Source organism: Vanessa cardui, chromosome 27, assembly GCF_905220365.1.
Source record: "Vanessa cardui chromosome 27, ilVanCard2.1, whole genome shotgun sequence".
NCBI lineage: Eukaryota > Metazoa > Arthropoda > Insecta > Lepidoptera > Nymphalidae > Vanessa > Vanessa cardui.
In genome coordinates, this window is record NC_061149.1 from 7,190,340 (window position 1) to 7,208,827 (window position 18,488).

Below are 18,488 nucleotides of genomic sequence, written 5' to 3' on the forward strand. Positions count from 1 at the left end.
CAGGAAAATTTCTCTGTAAATAATGGTAATTTTTTACGTCGGTGCGATGTCATATTCTAAAAAAAGTAACAACAATTTTGTTTCGTTTCGTCCATTTTATGTAATTATGACGTACTTCATAATAATTATAAGTTTAGACTACATTTATTATAATTATAAGGGTTAGTTCCTATGAATTAAATTCGTTATCCTTATATGATCATATTTCAGTTGGAACCTCTTTGTGTACCTTTACAATTTATTTAAAAAAAAATGCAGTGCAATTGTATCTTGGCCCGTAGTTCTAAAGCCTGTCATTTGTATCACGTGTCTCGCTGCAATGGACAAATTGTTCCGTTTCCTTTGTAATAACATTTTTATAATTTAATATATCATTTCGTTCGCATTGAATCGTCTGTAAATGATTCCCTTTGATGATATAATCCATCGATATGATAATGCCGTATTCGTTTAATATTATATGCAATTTTTTTTCCTTCTGGTAGTTGGTTAGTGTCATAGAAAACACGTAAAGAAGTTTATTAGCTTGATCTCTGTACGAATTTGCTGTAGTTGGATTATCAGAGTCAGGGAATATCCCAGGGGTATGGTATGGGTTGGGTATCCCAGTCAGGATGACATCATCATCTCTATATGTAGCAAAGTGTCTCCGTGGTGTCTGTTTTTCTGTCTGAACGCCTTATGGACAAATGTTCATGTAAATGTTCATTGGACTTCCGACCTTGACTCGGGATGTCCTACCTGACAGTATAGATGTAGAACCTTATTCGATTATATTAAATAGTATATTAGTTAATGTGACAAAGTTAAGTGTTTTAATAAAATCGAAAGCTTTTCCATAACACAAGTGTTTTAGCTACTTACAATGGGATCAGAGTAATGTATGTGATGTGATGTGATAAAAGAGTAACTACTGACTTTCTTGTCGGTTCGTCTCGGTAGAATCTACCTTCCGAACCGGTGGTAGCTTCACTTAATTGTAAAATGACGATTCAAATGTGCTTGTAAAAGCCCACTTGAATAAAGTTTATTTTGATTTTGATGTTGTCCAATATTTAATTTAATTTAAGTATATCGGCTGCAATTATGTTAGGGTTAGAACAATGGATGTCTTTTTTTGTGTCGATAAAAATAATCATTGGACAACAGCACCCGTCGGCACATTGTGTCGTACCGTATAATTTGTATTTGTCGCAGTTCCATTCCGCTAAGTAGAGGGGACCGGAGTTCCTCCATGAAAGCGATGTTTTCGCTAAAACCGTGATATAAGTTTTAATAATTGATTTTCTGGGCATTACATAGTATGTGACGTCGCTCAGTATAAATTAATTTGAGAATAATTTTTGAAAATAAAATTGTGTTTCAACTTATTAATATACTTAAGCGTCAAAACATTTTGTTTTTGTTTATATTATTAAATAATATATAGGTAATTATAAAACAAATATGAAAAATATTGATGACCGTCCTTATTATTATTCATTCCAATTCTCTGAAAGACATTACAGTCACTTTCACATTTGGGTACCAACACCAAATATAACGTAACCCCAATAACTTGTCACTCTTATATGGTCAAAATCTCATCGAAATAGTTCCAGTCGTTTGACAGCTGAGCTGTAAATTTTAGATATTGCTATGGTGATAGTTCAATAGGTAGGTAAATGCTTTCCTATGCGTCTAGTAAACATCTGTTATTTTAACATATACAGACACTTCAGTTTTATTTATTCGCATATAAATTCGTATAAAAAACGCACATAAATGTATACGTGTCGACAGCTATGGAAAACGACCCCCACTAGCACGAAGTATGGCACCGTATAATTTGGATTAGTTTCATTGCAATCGACTAGGGCGGGGGGAGCCGGTCTAATGTCTGTTGTTACGTTGACAACTCAAGGATTATACGCTGGAGTGGAAATTAAATAATGGAAGCTTTGGCACGGAAAAGTTCTTTTAAAGATGTCATAAATTATTTTATTTAGCAGCTAGCATAGTTGTTGCTCCCGACTTTGCTCAGCTATATAAAAGATTCTGTCATACATTTTGGTTTGTTTCTGGTCTGATTACGCAGCGAATTTAACTCTTGAGAGGAATTATTTTCTCTCATTAGTCTCATCGTGATGGTGTATCTCCTATAGATTTCTTCGATAAATGGGCTATCTGAAGCGCGAATTATATTTAAAATCGTACCAAGAGATTTAAAGATTAACGCGTTCAAACAAACATACTCTAATATGTAGTTCGAATATTAGTAAATTAATAAAAGTTTTTTTTTTATATGTTTCAGTATTTCATACTTAAAGTATTCTTATATGTTTTAATACTTGGTGATTTTCATCTTATCGTCCATTCCGATCCAATAGTTTATGCCAATGGAGAGGCATTTTTTATATCTTGTTTCCCTTTTGGTGGTTCTATTGGCTGTGTAAGGAATAGGTGGCTTATTGCTTGCCTGCCAAGCCAAGGCCCTAGGTACCAAAATATATACTCGTAATAATAACAGATTATCCCTAATAAAAAATATATCTCGAATCATAATGGCTCTCCTATCTCGAGTGGTTGGGCGCGCACCCCATTTAGTTTCGTTTCGATTTCATTCATGTCCAACAATCCTTCGTTAAGTAGAACTTTATTGTTTTTTTTTTAATGTACGGAATCGCATTTTCTATTTAGTTTACACTATTAATACATATATGTTTTAAGATGCTCCATGCTTTTAACGAAAATATATTTTTTGTTATGCAAAACAATGATTGTTAAATTTGACCTTTTAAAAATAGAAAATATGGCTGTGTTGTTTCCTCTCAGGTCCGAGATGGCTTTCGAACTGGAGGTAGATTGGTTAAACATTTTTCACTTCGTAACAACAAAAGAGTGAGGTTATCGATAAGCCTTATTGAATTGTCTTACATATTGTTCGATTTAAAAAAATAATAAAACAAAGTTTGTGGGTAGGTAACTGCTTAGTTGATATAGTGACTTATAACCGCATGTCCCCAAGGTTCGATTTCCGGGGATCATAAATCATAATAAATAATAGCACGTGGTCAGGAAGTACGTATCTCGGTAAGAACGAAAAGTCGTAGGTTTCGCCTAAACACTTTGTTGAATTTCTGTCTTAACTAACATAACTGTATTTTTAAATGAACAGCTACTTTGTTTCTTGCCGGTTCTTCTCGATGTTATCTTCTTTCCGAACTGGTGGTAGCTTCACTTAATACACTTAGTTGTTAAATGACGATTCAAGAGTGCTTCTAAAAGCCTGCTTGAATAAAGTATATTTTGATTTTGTTTTTTCTCATGCGATTATGAAAGTAAAGTCGCACCAAGTCGTTGAAAATTATCATCGAGTCTGGAATAGCCGTAAAATTACTAAAGTACTAGATTCTGTGCAATATTATCACAGTGAACTAGTTTACAAACGCTGATCTAATAGAAAAATCTATTTTTCCATAAAACTATTGGAATGTATCGTAAACATACACAAAAACGGAGTCGCGTAATATTGCACCCGGGGGACTCCTAAGGAAAGGTTTATCGTCTGCATTGGTTCTGTTGCTAATTAAGATGTATATGGAATGATTAAAATTATCATTCGTTGATGTCAGATAAACACATGTGGTAACTGTTTATTTGGGTACAATTTTTATGTAACCAAAAGTGGTTTTTGTTGGTCTGGTTGTTGTTTTTTGGGTTTGGTCCAGTTGACCAATTTATGACTGTGGATATATATATATTATAGATATATTTATGATATACATATACAAAAATCATTAACCTATACTGTAATATCGTTGAATAGATCATGCACCTTCAAGTGACTTGGCTTGTAGGTAGTTAAAAAATTACTCACGACTTTTTTTATTAATGTTGTTTTTTGGTTGGTAACTTTAAAAATCTGTCTTTTAATGTAGTCTCCACAGTATGTTAATTAAGGCTACATGTAGGTTACATTTAAAATAAATCAATAATTACTCACTAAGGTACTGAAAATCACGTTAGGAATCATTGTATGCCTCCCAGTTTTAATATAACTTTAACACATTTTATTTATGTTGTACTGCTGAAATATAGATTTTAAAATTTATGGTTTTCTTTGTTGATTAATTTTTGCGTTAAGTTTTATAAAACTTAACTAAACAGTGTCAATAGTTGTGTCGATATTGTGTGTCGACGCATGTGGACACAGCACCCCATCGTAACAGTATTATGTGGATCGGCTTTGTGACGGGCTCTGGGGGACAATTTTTGATTTCCTTTACTTGTCGATGGGGTTTTAAGCCCTCAAATCTATTTCAATCAGTTTAATTTTTCATGTTATCTTTAAAATCGATAGCACGTTAAATAGTCCATTTTATAGTGTATATTATGAGACAGAAGATTAATTGATAACTATTGCTATATAAATGAATATTGCGGGTTTACGCACGGCAAGTAAAACAGAAATTTCTAGAAATCTTTTTGCTTAATTTGTGTTAGTAAATATTTAAGTGGTCTAGAGAGCCGAGATGGCCCAGTGGTTAGAACGCGTGCGTCTTAACCGATGATTTCGGTTTCAAACCCAGGCAAGCACCACTATATATATGTGCTTAATTTGTTTTTGTAATTCATCTTGTACTCGGCGGTGAAGGAAAGCATCCTGAGGAAACCTGCATGTGACTAATTTCATTGAAATTATGACACATGTGCATTCCACCAAACCGCATTGGAACAGCGTGGTGGAATATGTTCCAATCCCTCTTCTTGGGAGAGGATGCCATTAGTCCATCAGTGGGAAATTTACAAGCTGTTACTTTACTTACTTTAAGTGGTCTATCGTAAGGAAACTATTATGTGTTGGAATAAAATCTGCAATATATGTATCCCCCAATGTAGGTTGCGATAGAGTAACTTGGTGCAATAGGCAACGTTCAATAATTTCGAATTATACAGAGGAAGATTAAGACTATCAATGGGTTCTCAGTTGTTTCTTTAATTTTAATTTAATAGCTTAGTAGTAATTATATTCACACACAGACACATACATTGCAGTCACTGTGTAGACCATCAATGTGCTATTGACCATGAGATCTAAAGTGTCGTGTGTAATCAATATCGATGGTGTAAAAAATAGTTAACAGATCTTAAACAGTCAATGTATATTGGCGCAAGGATAGCGCATGTATTGGTGCCAACGTTGGAACAGTATCTCTGGTCCATAGTTGGCCTATTGGCCAGCACATATATATATGATTCTATGTGTTTTTTAACGTTCCGCATTTTTATAAAATGAAAAGATTGTCCATTCGGACTAGGGGATAAAAATTCTTAGAATTTTCTTTAGAGAGAAAATAATTACAGAAAATAATTACTTTCTAACGCTTCGATTTGAGATTCAAAACTGCCACTAACTACAACTACTACTACACAACACTAAGCCAATAATCATAAAGGGATCTAAAGTAATCTAATTATAAAGTTTAAAGTATACAGACAGACAGATCAGTTTTGAATACAGACAATGAAATAAACTCAAATTCTTTTATAGACCGACGGACGAAATTGAATATATTATGTGTTATAACAGTCCAATTATTTAACCATTGTTTAGACTTTCGTTATTTTAAATGGCGTCGTTTAGGGGTTGACTGTTGGGGTGGGGGTGGTTATTGTCGTTAAATTACCCCTGTTTTGTGCAGAAATGTTATTTTTCCAGGTATTAATGGTATCTTCATTTAAATGTTCATTGATTGAATAAGTATTCAGATTCTTAATAATTCTATTCTGCTATTAAATAAACTCCTCGGAAGTAGAGTTCAGTCTTGATCAATGGTGCAGGGGGTCCAAATAGCCCGTTCGTTATTATGTTTGGGGCGAAGGTCTATTTGAAATATTTTTCGGGAGCAAGAGAAAGAAACACACGAGCACAAAAAGGTTCTATAAATTAATTTTAGGAGAAGACATATATGAATCTTATTTTTTTTTTTGCAAAGGAAAGTTGAAATTATCTGCTCTGGTATAATATGCATGTATGTCACTCTGTTTATAGACGAAAACCGCATTAAAATCCGTTGCGTAATTTAGAAGATCTAATTTTATCTAATTAATTGGACAAAACATTTGCCTATCTATACTGTTGATCTATTGAATAATTGATTTTTGAACCAATCCCAGGTGATGAATCGTTTCACACCACAAAAATTCTTATTCAGATTGCGTGATTTGATTGGTCGAAATTTGATTTTAGAACAAATAAGTTAAACAGAAGCTCTTAAAAGAAAGAGGTCGTAAAGCCTCCTCGTATTGAGTTAAGTTATACCGTTTTTATTATCCGCAGGAATGGTTACAAGGTAAAAAGTGGTTTGTAATATGGCATAACACGATATATCGCTATAGTTTTCGATTGAGGAACGCAATGATATGGCCCGGTGTGTGTATATAACACATTGATATAATTTAATTCGTGTATAAATAACGATCTCAATTATCAGTCACAGAAAAACCTGGTTACCAGTCGCCATATGGAGGCATGGACAATGGAATGGTGAGTAAAGTTTTTTTTTTTTAATATCCGTCATTTTTTTTTAATTTGTTGTCACGATCGAGCGATCTTCATCCAATGTTAATGTCATCGATTTTATGTTATTTTTATTTTATACAGCTCTATGTTGAATGGAATTGGTTTTTTTCAGACGTTTCATGGTTTTAAATCTTATTAAATTTATTTATTTTTTATAAAATAATATAATAAGGTGGTGTGATAAATCTTGTATACTTTTATTTAGAATTGTATATATTTAAGGTTTATTAAAAGCTTACCATGCGATTCTGGTATTACGCCCCACCCCTGCTGTAGCAGAGCATTGTAGAAGAGCCGATATGACCCAGTGGTTGTAACGCGTACAACTTAACCGATGATTGTGGGTTCAAATCCAGGCAAGCACCACTGAATTAAGAAATTCATCTTTTGCATGGCGGTGAAGGAAAAAATCGTGAGGAAACCTAAATGACTAATTTCATAGAAATTCTACCACTTGTGTATACCGCCAACTATGTGTACAATGGTGCCTTTTAACATGTAACCGTTACACTCTTTTGTTTTAAGAATATATATTATGTGTCTTTCGTATTATATATGTTCCAAACCTTCCCCCCTCAAAGGGAGAGGAGGCTTTCGTCCAGCAATGGGGAATATACAGGCTGTTCTTGTAGTATCTTTCGTTGGAGACTCATAAGTAAATAAATGAATAGTAGTATTTGACTTATGTTCAATGGTGCTTTCCTAGTTTGATCCTGGAATTTGGTTTATGATTTACATTCGCTGACCAATAGAGTATCGCGGTTCTAATATATTTGCGATTTTCTTAGCCCAGGACAAAAACATTTTAACCGTAAATATAGTATCGTAGTCCGTGATTTATCTACGAACCCTTTTTTTTTATAAATCCGTAAAAAGCGCTGACTCCTGCGTTGCCCTTCTGACTTGTATTCATTGCGATTTACATTTTAGGGTTCGTTGTGTCATCTGCGAAAACCTTTATTGAATTTTTTTTGTCTAGTATTAAGTCGATGGTATATCAAAGACATTTTTTTTGTTTCCTACCTATTTATTTCTTATCTGATGTATGAATAACTATCGCCTATAAGTTTTTTCGTAAATTTTTACCTTTGATTTATTTATTTTTTTCCGACATGTTTTACTAATGTTGTTATATTTTCTTAACTTATTTAAACATAAAAACATTAATAAATTATAATAATCCTTCTGTCTATTAGTAAAAACGTCATGAAAATCTATTCAGTAGTTTTGGAGTTTATCTCGAACATACAGACAAACGCTGATAATATGTAGTGATATTTTACCGGTTAGTCTCAGTTTCAGCCTTTTCGCAAATTAGCCGGAACAAACATACAGACAAAATAAATGAAGTACCTAATCTAAAAATTTCAGTAGTAAAACAACCGGAGTCGATTAATTTTCGTACAAAATCCCGCCATTTTACTAACAATCGCTTTTTTTTTTATTAATCTATATTTTAGGCAATAGACGAATTTTAAAATAACATCTTATGAAAACAAAATAATTATTATTAAAATGTTTTAGAATTGCTTCTTTTTCTATTAGTTAACCTTAAATTATGCTTTTACTGTATACAGTAGAAGTTAAATTGTTTTATTTTTAAATCGTATAGAATAACCAATATTCATTTGAAAATAGCAAACCATACATGTAAAAATTAAAGAAAATAAAAGAATGAAAATAAAAAGATATGCCCCGGGTGAGGATCGAACTCACGACCTTAAGATTATGAGACTTACGCGCTGCCTACTGCGCCACCGAGGCCGATGTGTATAGCGTCAAAATAGGTCATCACATACTGCTATACAAACATCTTATCAAATGCATTCGTATCTGTAGTACTTACCTCGTCTGAAGCGATGATCGATTCCAATATTAACAATATGAAATTTTTATTCACATATCATATATTTATTTCGAATAATCAATACATAAGTACTAAAGATTATTTACTAGTTATTGCAAGCGGCTTCTATCCCGTTTTAAGGATCGATTGTCAGGTTTTAGGCATAAAATGTTGCCTATGTAGTTCCTAGGCTCGAGCTTTGTTTTATACCAAATTTAATCATATTTGATTCTGCAATTCGGTCGAGATAGATAAACAGATTGATTGTCAGAAATTCAGGGATCTCTTTTTTTGTAGAATCTTAGAAAATGTATATGGATTCAAATCCGATCAAACAACACATCGTCAATGCCTGACTTCCTTACAGCGTCAGCCACCAACCTGGGGAACTAAGATGCTATGTCTCTTGTGCCTGTAGTTACACTGGCTCACTCACCTTACAAACCGGAACACAACAATACTGTGTTCTGTTGTTTAGCGGTAGAATATCTGATGAGTGGGTGGTACCTACCCAGGCGGGCTTGCACAAAGCCCTACCACCAAGTATATAGGTAGGAATGTTATTTGTGGTGAACTATAAGGTGTAACCGTTAACATATAGTCCTATCATATAAAATTATCGAGAAGTTAGCCAATGAACCACGTAAATTAATTATAACATTTGAATTGCTAACACACATACGAAACTTTATACAGCCGTTCTTGATAACCAGTTGTGACAGGTGGATTGGATTGATATAACGTGCGCGCGCGCAGATCCGTTCGGTACTTTATGAATTAAGTATACCGTCGGAATGAACAGTCTAAATCACTTACGCTGTCCTTGGTTCAAATTTCGAATGTCACTATTCTAATATGTATACTATGTTATACATATGTAGGCCTACTGTCAAATGGGGGTATTTGTAATTGGTCATTACTGACTATAGTTGGTAGGTACTGTGAGAAATATGGCTTTAGTTTCTTTAGCCGGTTCTTCTCATGTCTGACATGTTCCTTTCCGAACCTGAGGATTTGTTTCTTGAAATTCAATAGCTGAAAAAAATCGAAACAAATCAAATCAAATCAAAATATTCTTTATTTTAGTAGCGTTTTACAAACACGAATCGTCACTTAACTACAATTTAGCTACCGCCGGTTCGGGAAGTAGATTCTACCGAGAAGCACCGGCAAGAAACTCAGTAGTTACTCTTCCAATATTAATATTAGGGAAAAGGTTTTCGTTATTTCAATAACCATCAATGGTAAGTTAGAAATGTGTAGAACTTAAATTGTAGTGCATCAATTAAGCAACGACAAATATTTCGTTATAATGCCTGTATTACGATGCTTAGCCGATTTATCGCAAATCAAAGAATTTCAGCCCTTTCTCAAGATGACGCCGAAGTCACCTAACCGTTAGTTACACTAGCTGAATCATTCTTCAAACAAAAACACTGTATGCTAAAGATGGGTATTTTTTCAGTAGAATATCTGATGAGTTGGTGGTACCTACCCAGACGGTCTTGGTCAAAACCTTACGCTGAATTTCTTGATTCTGTTGATATTGTATCAAGGATTTACCGCCTTCGGCCTTTCGACTAAGATTCGACCAACAAGGAAGTTATAAAAGTTTAATATAGAAAATGAAACATTAATATTAGTTGTGATATTGAACGTGAGGCGATGGTTTGATGAAACTTTAGTTTTCAACCGACTTCCAAAAGGAGGAGGTTATCAATTCGTCTGTATTTTTTTTTTTTTTTTTTTATGTTTGTTACCTCATAACTTTTCACTGGGTGGACCGATTTTGATAAATTTTTTTTTGTTTGAAAGGTAGTGCTTCCCGTGGGGTCCCATTTTTTTTATTTTTTTTTCCGATGATGGTATCCATGTGAAAACGACATAAGTCTTAAATTTGCATTATGTATATGCGCGACAAATAGGTGAATAACTGAAAATCACGCTAACCAATTTTGATAATTCTTTTTTTATTATAAAATATATACTTCAAGGGTAATTTGGTGAAAGTTTGGTAAGGTTCTGAGCACAGGATCCATGACAAAGTAACGGAACGGAAGGGAACGGAACAATTCTGAGGAGCACGTTAGCGATATTCTGTCGAATCTTTTATTTATAGGTTATTTGGATATTTGAGTCACCTTCCGTAATGTGGTTATGTTTATGTAATTATCATAGTCGAATATTATAATCAACTAGCTACCCACCCCGTCTTCGCACGGGTGCAATACTGATACTAAATATACTACAGAATTTGTTTATATACGACATCACATCGCAAACTTCTAAAATTATCAGTGTTTCTTTACTATATTGTTCATGTATTATATACACAAACCTTCCCCTTGAATCACACTATCTTTTAAAAAAAACCGCATCAAAATCCATAGATTTAAAGATATAGGGACAGAGAAAGCGACTTTGTTTTATACTATGTAGTGATGGAACTCCTATACGGCTCGCAGTTAGGGTGCGATATGGGGCAGAATTTCTTACTATCTTTAATCAAATTTTGTGTATGTGATGTGATGTCATATGATGTACGAAATATAGTTGGTCTTTTTCAAAGTTTTTTTGCTGAGTTCGATTACAGCTCTTTCGAGGGATCCTTGTAGTTTACGCCGCGTGACGTATTAAATCCGCATTTTCGAAAGTCTATTTTTGCTTTATTCGCAAGTTTCCTTTGAAATTGTCCTCGAAGTAGTTTCTGACTCATATAAACGGAACGCTTAATCTATCCGTATTAAAAAAAATAGTTAGTCAACATCAGCTTCACTTAAAATCAAAAAATAAATAAAATTTTAACAAAAAGAAAAACCGACTTCAAACAAAACACTATTTTAAAACAAATGAATATGCACGAAAAAGTAATAAAAATAATTGCGTATTCAACATATTTTTTAGAGTCTTCCTAAGTTAAATGAAATGAAAAATATTAGACTACTTAAAAGTCGATTAACGATTATATCATGTAGTTATAATTATTGTTATATTTGGAGTCGGTGTCAGCCAATAAAACCCTACAGTATATCTATCAAAAAACAATACGAGAATACTTTAACAAATATGTTTTTTACAAATAACCTTTTACACAATAATATACTGGATCAATCAAGGGGCTCGTATCGCTTCTTTCCTTTGATTGTTGGGGCAAGGGCACCATGGCTGACACCGACTCCAAATATACCAATAACTATAACTACATGATATAATCGTTAATCGACTTTTAAGTAGTCTAATATTTTTCATTTCATTTAACTTAGGAAGACTCTAAAAAATATGTTGAATACGCAATTATTTTTATTACTTTTTCGTGCATATTCATTTGTTTTAAAATAGTGTTTTGTTTGAAGTCGGTTTTTCTTTTTGTTAAAATTTTATCTCAATTTGTTATTTTTAACGTTTAGTAATATAGCAATAAAGTATGTAGTGAAGAAGTTTCTTTCGTCGGTTCTTAGGTCTTTTTAGATACGGTGTAACTTTGATGATTAATTAGAAGGGAAAAAGAAATATTTATTATTATTATTATTAATTAAAAAAAAAAAACTAAAATGAAGAACATTTTACTGAATCTATAAAAAATAATCCAATGATAGTTAACTAGTCCTAAATAGGTGCACCATTCAGTTTCCAGGTTGGGTTCCTAGAACCCAACGCCGATTTTTAATGGTACCCTATGTGGTTATAAAGGGCTGTGACCATTTATGCTAGTCATTACATATATGTCCCTATGGATGCTTAGATCTTTAAAATTACGCAACGGATTTTGATGCAGTTTTTAATAGATAGGGTGATTCGAGAGCAAGGTTTTTGGATATAATACATGTACAATATAGTAAATAAACACTGATAATTTTAGAATTTTCCAATGTTATTAATTTCTCGTGCGTTGCTGAGGCGGGTCGCTAATATTAATATAACTATTTTTTTTTATGGAATTAAATTACACATGCAGGTTTCCTCATGATGATTCCTTCAAATCAAACAAGAGGTTAAACTATAAATACATAAGTAACATGAAAATAAAGTGATGCTTGATCGGATTTGATCCCATAAACATTTTTTTATTTTTATGGAATAGGTTGGCGGACGAGCATATGGGCCACTTGATTGTAAGTGGTCACCATCACCCATAGACAATGACGCTGTAAGAAATATTAACTATTCCTTACATCGCCAATGTGCCACCAACCTTGGGAACTAAGATGTCATGTCCCTTGTGCCTGTAGTTACACCGGCTTACTCACCCTTCAAATCGGAACACAACAATACTGAGTACTGTTATTTGGCGATAGAATAACTGATAAGTGGGTGGCACCTACCCAGATGGGTTTGCACAAAGCCCTACCACCAAGTGAAGATGATCCAAAATTTGTTCAAAACACTTTGCGATAAAAGTTTAGTGGGCCTCATTATTTCAAATACATACCTACATTATATTCCCATCTGTTAAGTAACCCAAGTACTTGACCATATCAAGATACGTAGATGCATTTTAAAACCATAATATAAATTAATATACTAATTATAATTACATACATATTCATATCACATGTATATACCACAACTTTTTCCAATCCACCTAAATACGTGTCGCGTGCTCAGACCGCGTGTCCAGTTGTAAAACCGATTGTCCACTGAATCAATATATCTATATCGATACATATAATAAAATTGGAGTGTCTGTTTGTAATATTCAAAAAAGACCCTTTTTTACTTAATGCACATGTATGTATACACGGTACATATACCAATATTTTTTTACAATTTTTGTCTCTCTGTTTGTTCCGGCTAATCTCTGGAACGGCTGGACCGATTTTGATGGGACTTTGGACTGCTAGTTAACCGAAACGGTTTCGCACGGCTAGTTGATATGCATCGTAATATTACGATCAAAATACATAATAAAATTTTAAATCATAGCCTATGTGTTATTCTGATGTATAATCTATATTACTGTAAAATGTCATCCAAATCCGTTCAGTACTTTTTTCTTGATAGAGTATCAAATATTAATCCTCACAAACTTTTGCCATTTATAATATTAGTACGATTAAACAAGACAGATTCTAATTAAGATTATGTTACAATCATAACATATATATCCGAAATCAGAATACCAAAGCTATATAGCGATGTAAATCCAGTGGATTGAAGCCCATCGTGTTGTCCGTACGTCTTAGGAATGCAACCGGATGGACAGATGCGAGGCTACGCGTCATATTTATGCATATAAAACTAGATACAATTCGATAACATTGACAGCGCTTAGACTGTAACCAGTTAAATGAACCTGTGACTCTGAACGTGAATCAACAGTAATTATTGAACTCAAACTCAAATTCCTTTACTCAATGTAGAAGTTACACTTATTGATGGTTGAATGAAATGAACCATCGTACATACAGCTATATGGTTCTGTTTCGGTTTAAAGGTTTAGTAAGCCAGTGTAGCTACATGGGTTGCATAAAATCTTAGTTTTCAACTTGGTGGCGCCTTGGTGAAGAAGGGCCCCGGTGCATAAAATAAGAATCGGGGCCTCATCTCCTTTTTCCCATACCTCTTTAACTAATAATTACCCTTTAAAATTATAGAAACCAAATGATAAATTTATAGAAATCTAGTGCGCAGAATCGTTATTTTCTAGTTTCAGAAGCGTAAGGTTTAGTTTAGAGGGCCCCCTGAACTCAGGGGCCCTGGTGCACTGCACCACCTGGCGCAACAATAGCTACGCCACTGATTGGTGATGTAAGGAATGGTATTGACCAGGTATTGTCAGATGGTCAACTAAAAGTACGTTACGTTAAATTGACTCAATCGACCTTAAAATTCTCCACCTGTATGAAATAAATTCTTAAATCATTAATCCGATTGTGATGAAACTTTTTTGAATAATTTTGATCATGACCCCAAATTAAACCATTCAATATTATGTTATAATTTTTTTTTTGCTACCTGTGCGAAGTCTGGAACGGTCGCTTGTGTATACAATAAAATTTAAGTCTATTTCCCGGTAGAATACAATGATGATAATGAGTGATGCTATCTGATTAGTGATAAGAGGTATCTACCCAGACTTAACAACAAACAAACAAGACCCCTAATGTTGCAGATGTCCATGGGCGGTGGTAGTCACTTTCTATCAGGTGAGCCTCCTGCTCGTTTGCCAGCTATGTCATAAAAAAAAAACTTAATAAACACGACGATTAATTGTAAAATTATAATTAAGTTTATTACGATACCAGTAGTCGTACGCGTCTTTGCTCGCGTTTATCGGTGTTAGTTTCATGTGTTCGGCAAAAAAGTAGCCTATGTCCTTTCTGGGACTATAAGTTTGTTGCATACCAAATTTCATCAAATTCGATTCAGCGGTTTGGTCGTGAAAGAGCGACAGTCAGATAGAGTTGGTTTCACATTTATATTTAATAAATATAGATTAATGTCGAGATGGACCAGTCGTTACAACGCGTGCATCTTAACCGATGATTGCGGGTTCAAACCCAGGCAAGCACCGCTGATTCATGTGCTTAATTTGTCTTTATAATTCATCTCGTGCTCAGCGGTGAAGGAAAACATCGTGACGAAACCTGCATGTGTTTAATTTCATCGAAATTCTGCCACATGTGAATTCCACCAACCCGCATTGGAACAGCGTGGTGGAATATGTTCCAAACCTTCTCCTCAAAGAGAGAGGAGGCCTTTGTCCCAGCAGTGGGAATTTACAGGTTGTTGTTGTTGTTGTTGTTGTTGTTGAAATATAGATTAGTTAAAAACAGTATTCTCTAATCTAATAAGTGAACACAATAGTCTAAAACGATTCGAAGAAAATAACCGAGTAAATACGCGGGGCAGGTACGTAACTGTACCAAATTGTCCTATTTATCTCGCCCCCCACCCCGAGTCGCCTATTCAAGGGATGGGGGACCGTCTTGTCTTTAATTCACGGGCTCTCTAACCGGGTACATTCGACGAGAAAAGCGTTTTATAATTGTAAGTAAATTGCTACTAATTGTACGTTTGAGTCTGTAATTGATGGTTTAGTTGGTTTGGTTCGATTTAACTTTTAATATTTAATGAACTATGTTAATAATTATTCAGTCTGATTTTAATATGGATGGCCTTACATTTGATATGTATTAATGATATTGGACAACACATTAGTCTAATCCCAATGTAAGTAGCGATGGCCGAGTCGAGATGGCCTAGTGGTTAAAACGCGTACATCTTAACCGATGATTGCGGGTTCAAAGCCAGGCAAGCACCGCTGATTCATGTGCTTAATTTGTCTTTATAATTCTTCTCGTGCTCAGCGGTGAAGGAAAACATCGTGAGGAAACCTGCATGTGACAAATTTCATAGAAATTCTGCCACGTGTGTATTCCACCAGCATTGGAACAACGTAGTGGAATATGTTCCAAACCTTCTCCTCAAAGGGAGAAGAGGCCTTTAGCCCAGCAGTGGGAATTTACAGGCTGTTGTTGTTGTTGTTTTCTATAAGGTGTTGACACCCTCTCAGAACGGATTTTCCACAACTACACCCCTAAGGGGGTAAAGGGGGAGTATAGGAAATTTGTCTCTTATTTAAACTTAGTTTATTACAAAAGCTGCAGATTTAGCTAGTAATTTAATGTAATAAGAATTTAGAGATGCTTAATATTATAACTAAATAACTATTAAGTCTTCATGACAGTGTTGGATGATGAAAGCACTTTTGTCGGCGACGGTTCAAAGACATTACTCTGACTATAAAACTGAAGACGCGCTCAGCCGAGTGGCTAATACTTGTGCCATATACACGTACAGATGTACAATACGCACGTATATAGCACTTTTATATATATATATAATACGAATAATTGAGTAAACGTTTTTTTTTAAATTATTGATTGATGCGAAATAATTTAGTTATAATTAACGACTACGTTTTCTTGGTATTTTTTTAAATTATTATTAAAATCACTCTAATTTATTGTTTTCATGATATTGATACCTATATACGGACGGCCAATTGTGCCATATGATGGTAAGTGGTTACCACCACCAATAGACAATACGCTTCAGGAAATGTTAACCGTAACTCTATCGCCCCCAAAATCTTAGGAGCTAAGATGTTATGCGTAGTGCCTCTAATTACACTGGCTCAGGTACTTTCTTAAATGTGTACTTACTACTTGTGAGAAACATATTTTGTCGATCCGCGTAGGTTGCAATGAGCATGGGATGGATTATAAATAAAATAAAAACATAATGATGACATGACAACATGATAATGAAAGATGGGAGCTCAGATGTGCTGACCAGGGTTTGTACCTGCAGTGTTCATTTAAAGTTCACGTATCGCTATGCACTGGACCATCTCAGCTCCATAAGATTTTCGAAGTTCCTATATGCTAGTAATCATTGTTATATCGCCTACTAGCGAACCGCCCCCGCTTCCCAGGGTGCAATGTTGTCCATGTATTATATATAAAAACCTTCCTCTCGAATCACTCTATCTATTAAAAAAAACCACATCAAATCGTTGCCTAAATTTAAAGATCTAAGCATACACAGGGACAGACAGTGGTAAGCGACTTTGTTTTGTACTGTGTAATGATAATTGTTTGCGAAGAAAATCTTCGATATATCGAAACGGGAAATTCGATTTGTGAAGTTTTTCGTCTCATTGAAGTTGGACGTACCGAAATGAAAACGCTTTCGATGTCATAAAGTTTATTTTGTAAGAATACACGTATCGATGGACGATCGTCGTTAAACTGACGCGATAGAGCTCAGGGGACTCTCGTCCTAATGTATTACTTATAGCTAAACTAGCAACGACATGGCCCAGTGGTTAGAACGCGGGTATCTTAACGATGGCTGCGGGTTCAAATATTCACGTGCTTAATTTGTGTTTGTATTTCATCTCGTGCTTGGTGGTAAAGAATTTCATAGTGTGCCACCTGTGTATTCCACCAACCCACATTGGAATAGTGTGGTGGAATATGTTCCAAATGTTCTCGTCAAAGGGAGAGGAGGCCTTAGCCCAGCAGTGGGAAATTTACAGGCTGTCATTGTTGTTGCATATATTGTTGCCCCGGCTTCTATACTGCAGAATTTCTTACAATGTTCACAGATTTTCAGTAATTCGAAAAAAAATATATATACCTAAACCTTCCTCTTTAATCTAATCAACCGACTTCCAAAAGGAGGAGGTTATCAATTCGTCTGTATTTTTTTTTTTTTTTTTTTTTTTTTTTTTTTTTTTTTTTTATGTTTGTTACCTCATAACTTTTTACTGGGTGGACCGATTTTGATATTTTTTTTTTGTTTGAAAGGTAGTGCTTCCCGTGGGGTCCCATTTTTTTTTTATTTTTTTCCGATGATGGTATCCATATGAAAACGACATAAGTCTTAAATTTGCATTATGTATATGCGCGACAAATAGGTGAATAACTGAAAATCACATTAACCAATTTTGATAATTCTTTTTTTGTTATAAAATATATACTTCAAGGGTAATTTGGTGAAAGTTTGGTAAGGTTCTGAGCACAGGATCCATGACAAAGTAACGGAACGGAAGGGAACGGAACTATTCTGAGGAGCACGTTAGCGATACTCAGTCGAATCTTTTATTTATAGGTTATTTGGATATTTGAGTCACCTTCCGTAATGTGGTTATGTTTATGTAATTATCATAGTCGAATATTATAATCAACTAGCTACCCACCCCGGCGTCGCACGGGTGCAATACTGATACTAAATATACTACAGAATTTGTTTATTTACGACATCACATCGCAAACTTCTAAAATTATCAGTGTTTCTTTACTATATTGTTCATGTATTATATACACAAACCTTCCCCTTAAATCACACTATCTTTTAAAAAAAACCGCATCAAAATCCGTTGCGTAGATTTAAAGATATAGGGACAGAGAAAGCGACTTTGTTTTATACTATGTAGTGATGGAACTCCTATACGGCTCGCAGTTAGGGTGCGATATGGGGCAGAATTTCTTACTATCTTTAATCAAATTTTGTGTATGTGATGTGATGTCATATGATGTACGAAATATAGTTGGTCTTTTTCAAAGT

The 18,488-nt window shown here is 34.3% G+C and overlaps 1 protein-coding gene and 1 non-coding gene across 3 annotated transcripts in view; one reads left to right on the plus strand and one right to left on the minus strand.

The window, feature by feature from the left end:
• The window catches only part of LOC124541054 (protein daughterless), a 127,571-nt gene that overhangs the window by 27,133 nt on the left and 81,950 nt on the right, over positions 1–18,488 (plus strand). For both annotated transcript variants that reach the window (XM_047118860.1, XM_047118861.1), the window contains exon 2: positions 6,477–6,529. In XM_047118860.1, coding sequence (XP_046974816.1) covers positions 6,477–6,529 — 53 coding nt within the window. The remainder of the gene's footprint in view (positions 1–6,476; positions 6,530–18,488) is intronic.
• Positions 8,257–8,329, minus strand: Trnam-cau. Its single transcript has one exon. It is a non-coding gene; the product is annotated as a tRNA-Met (tRNA).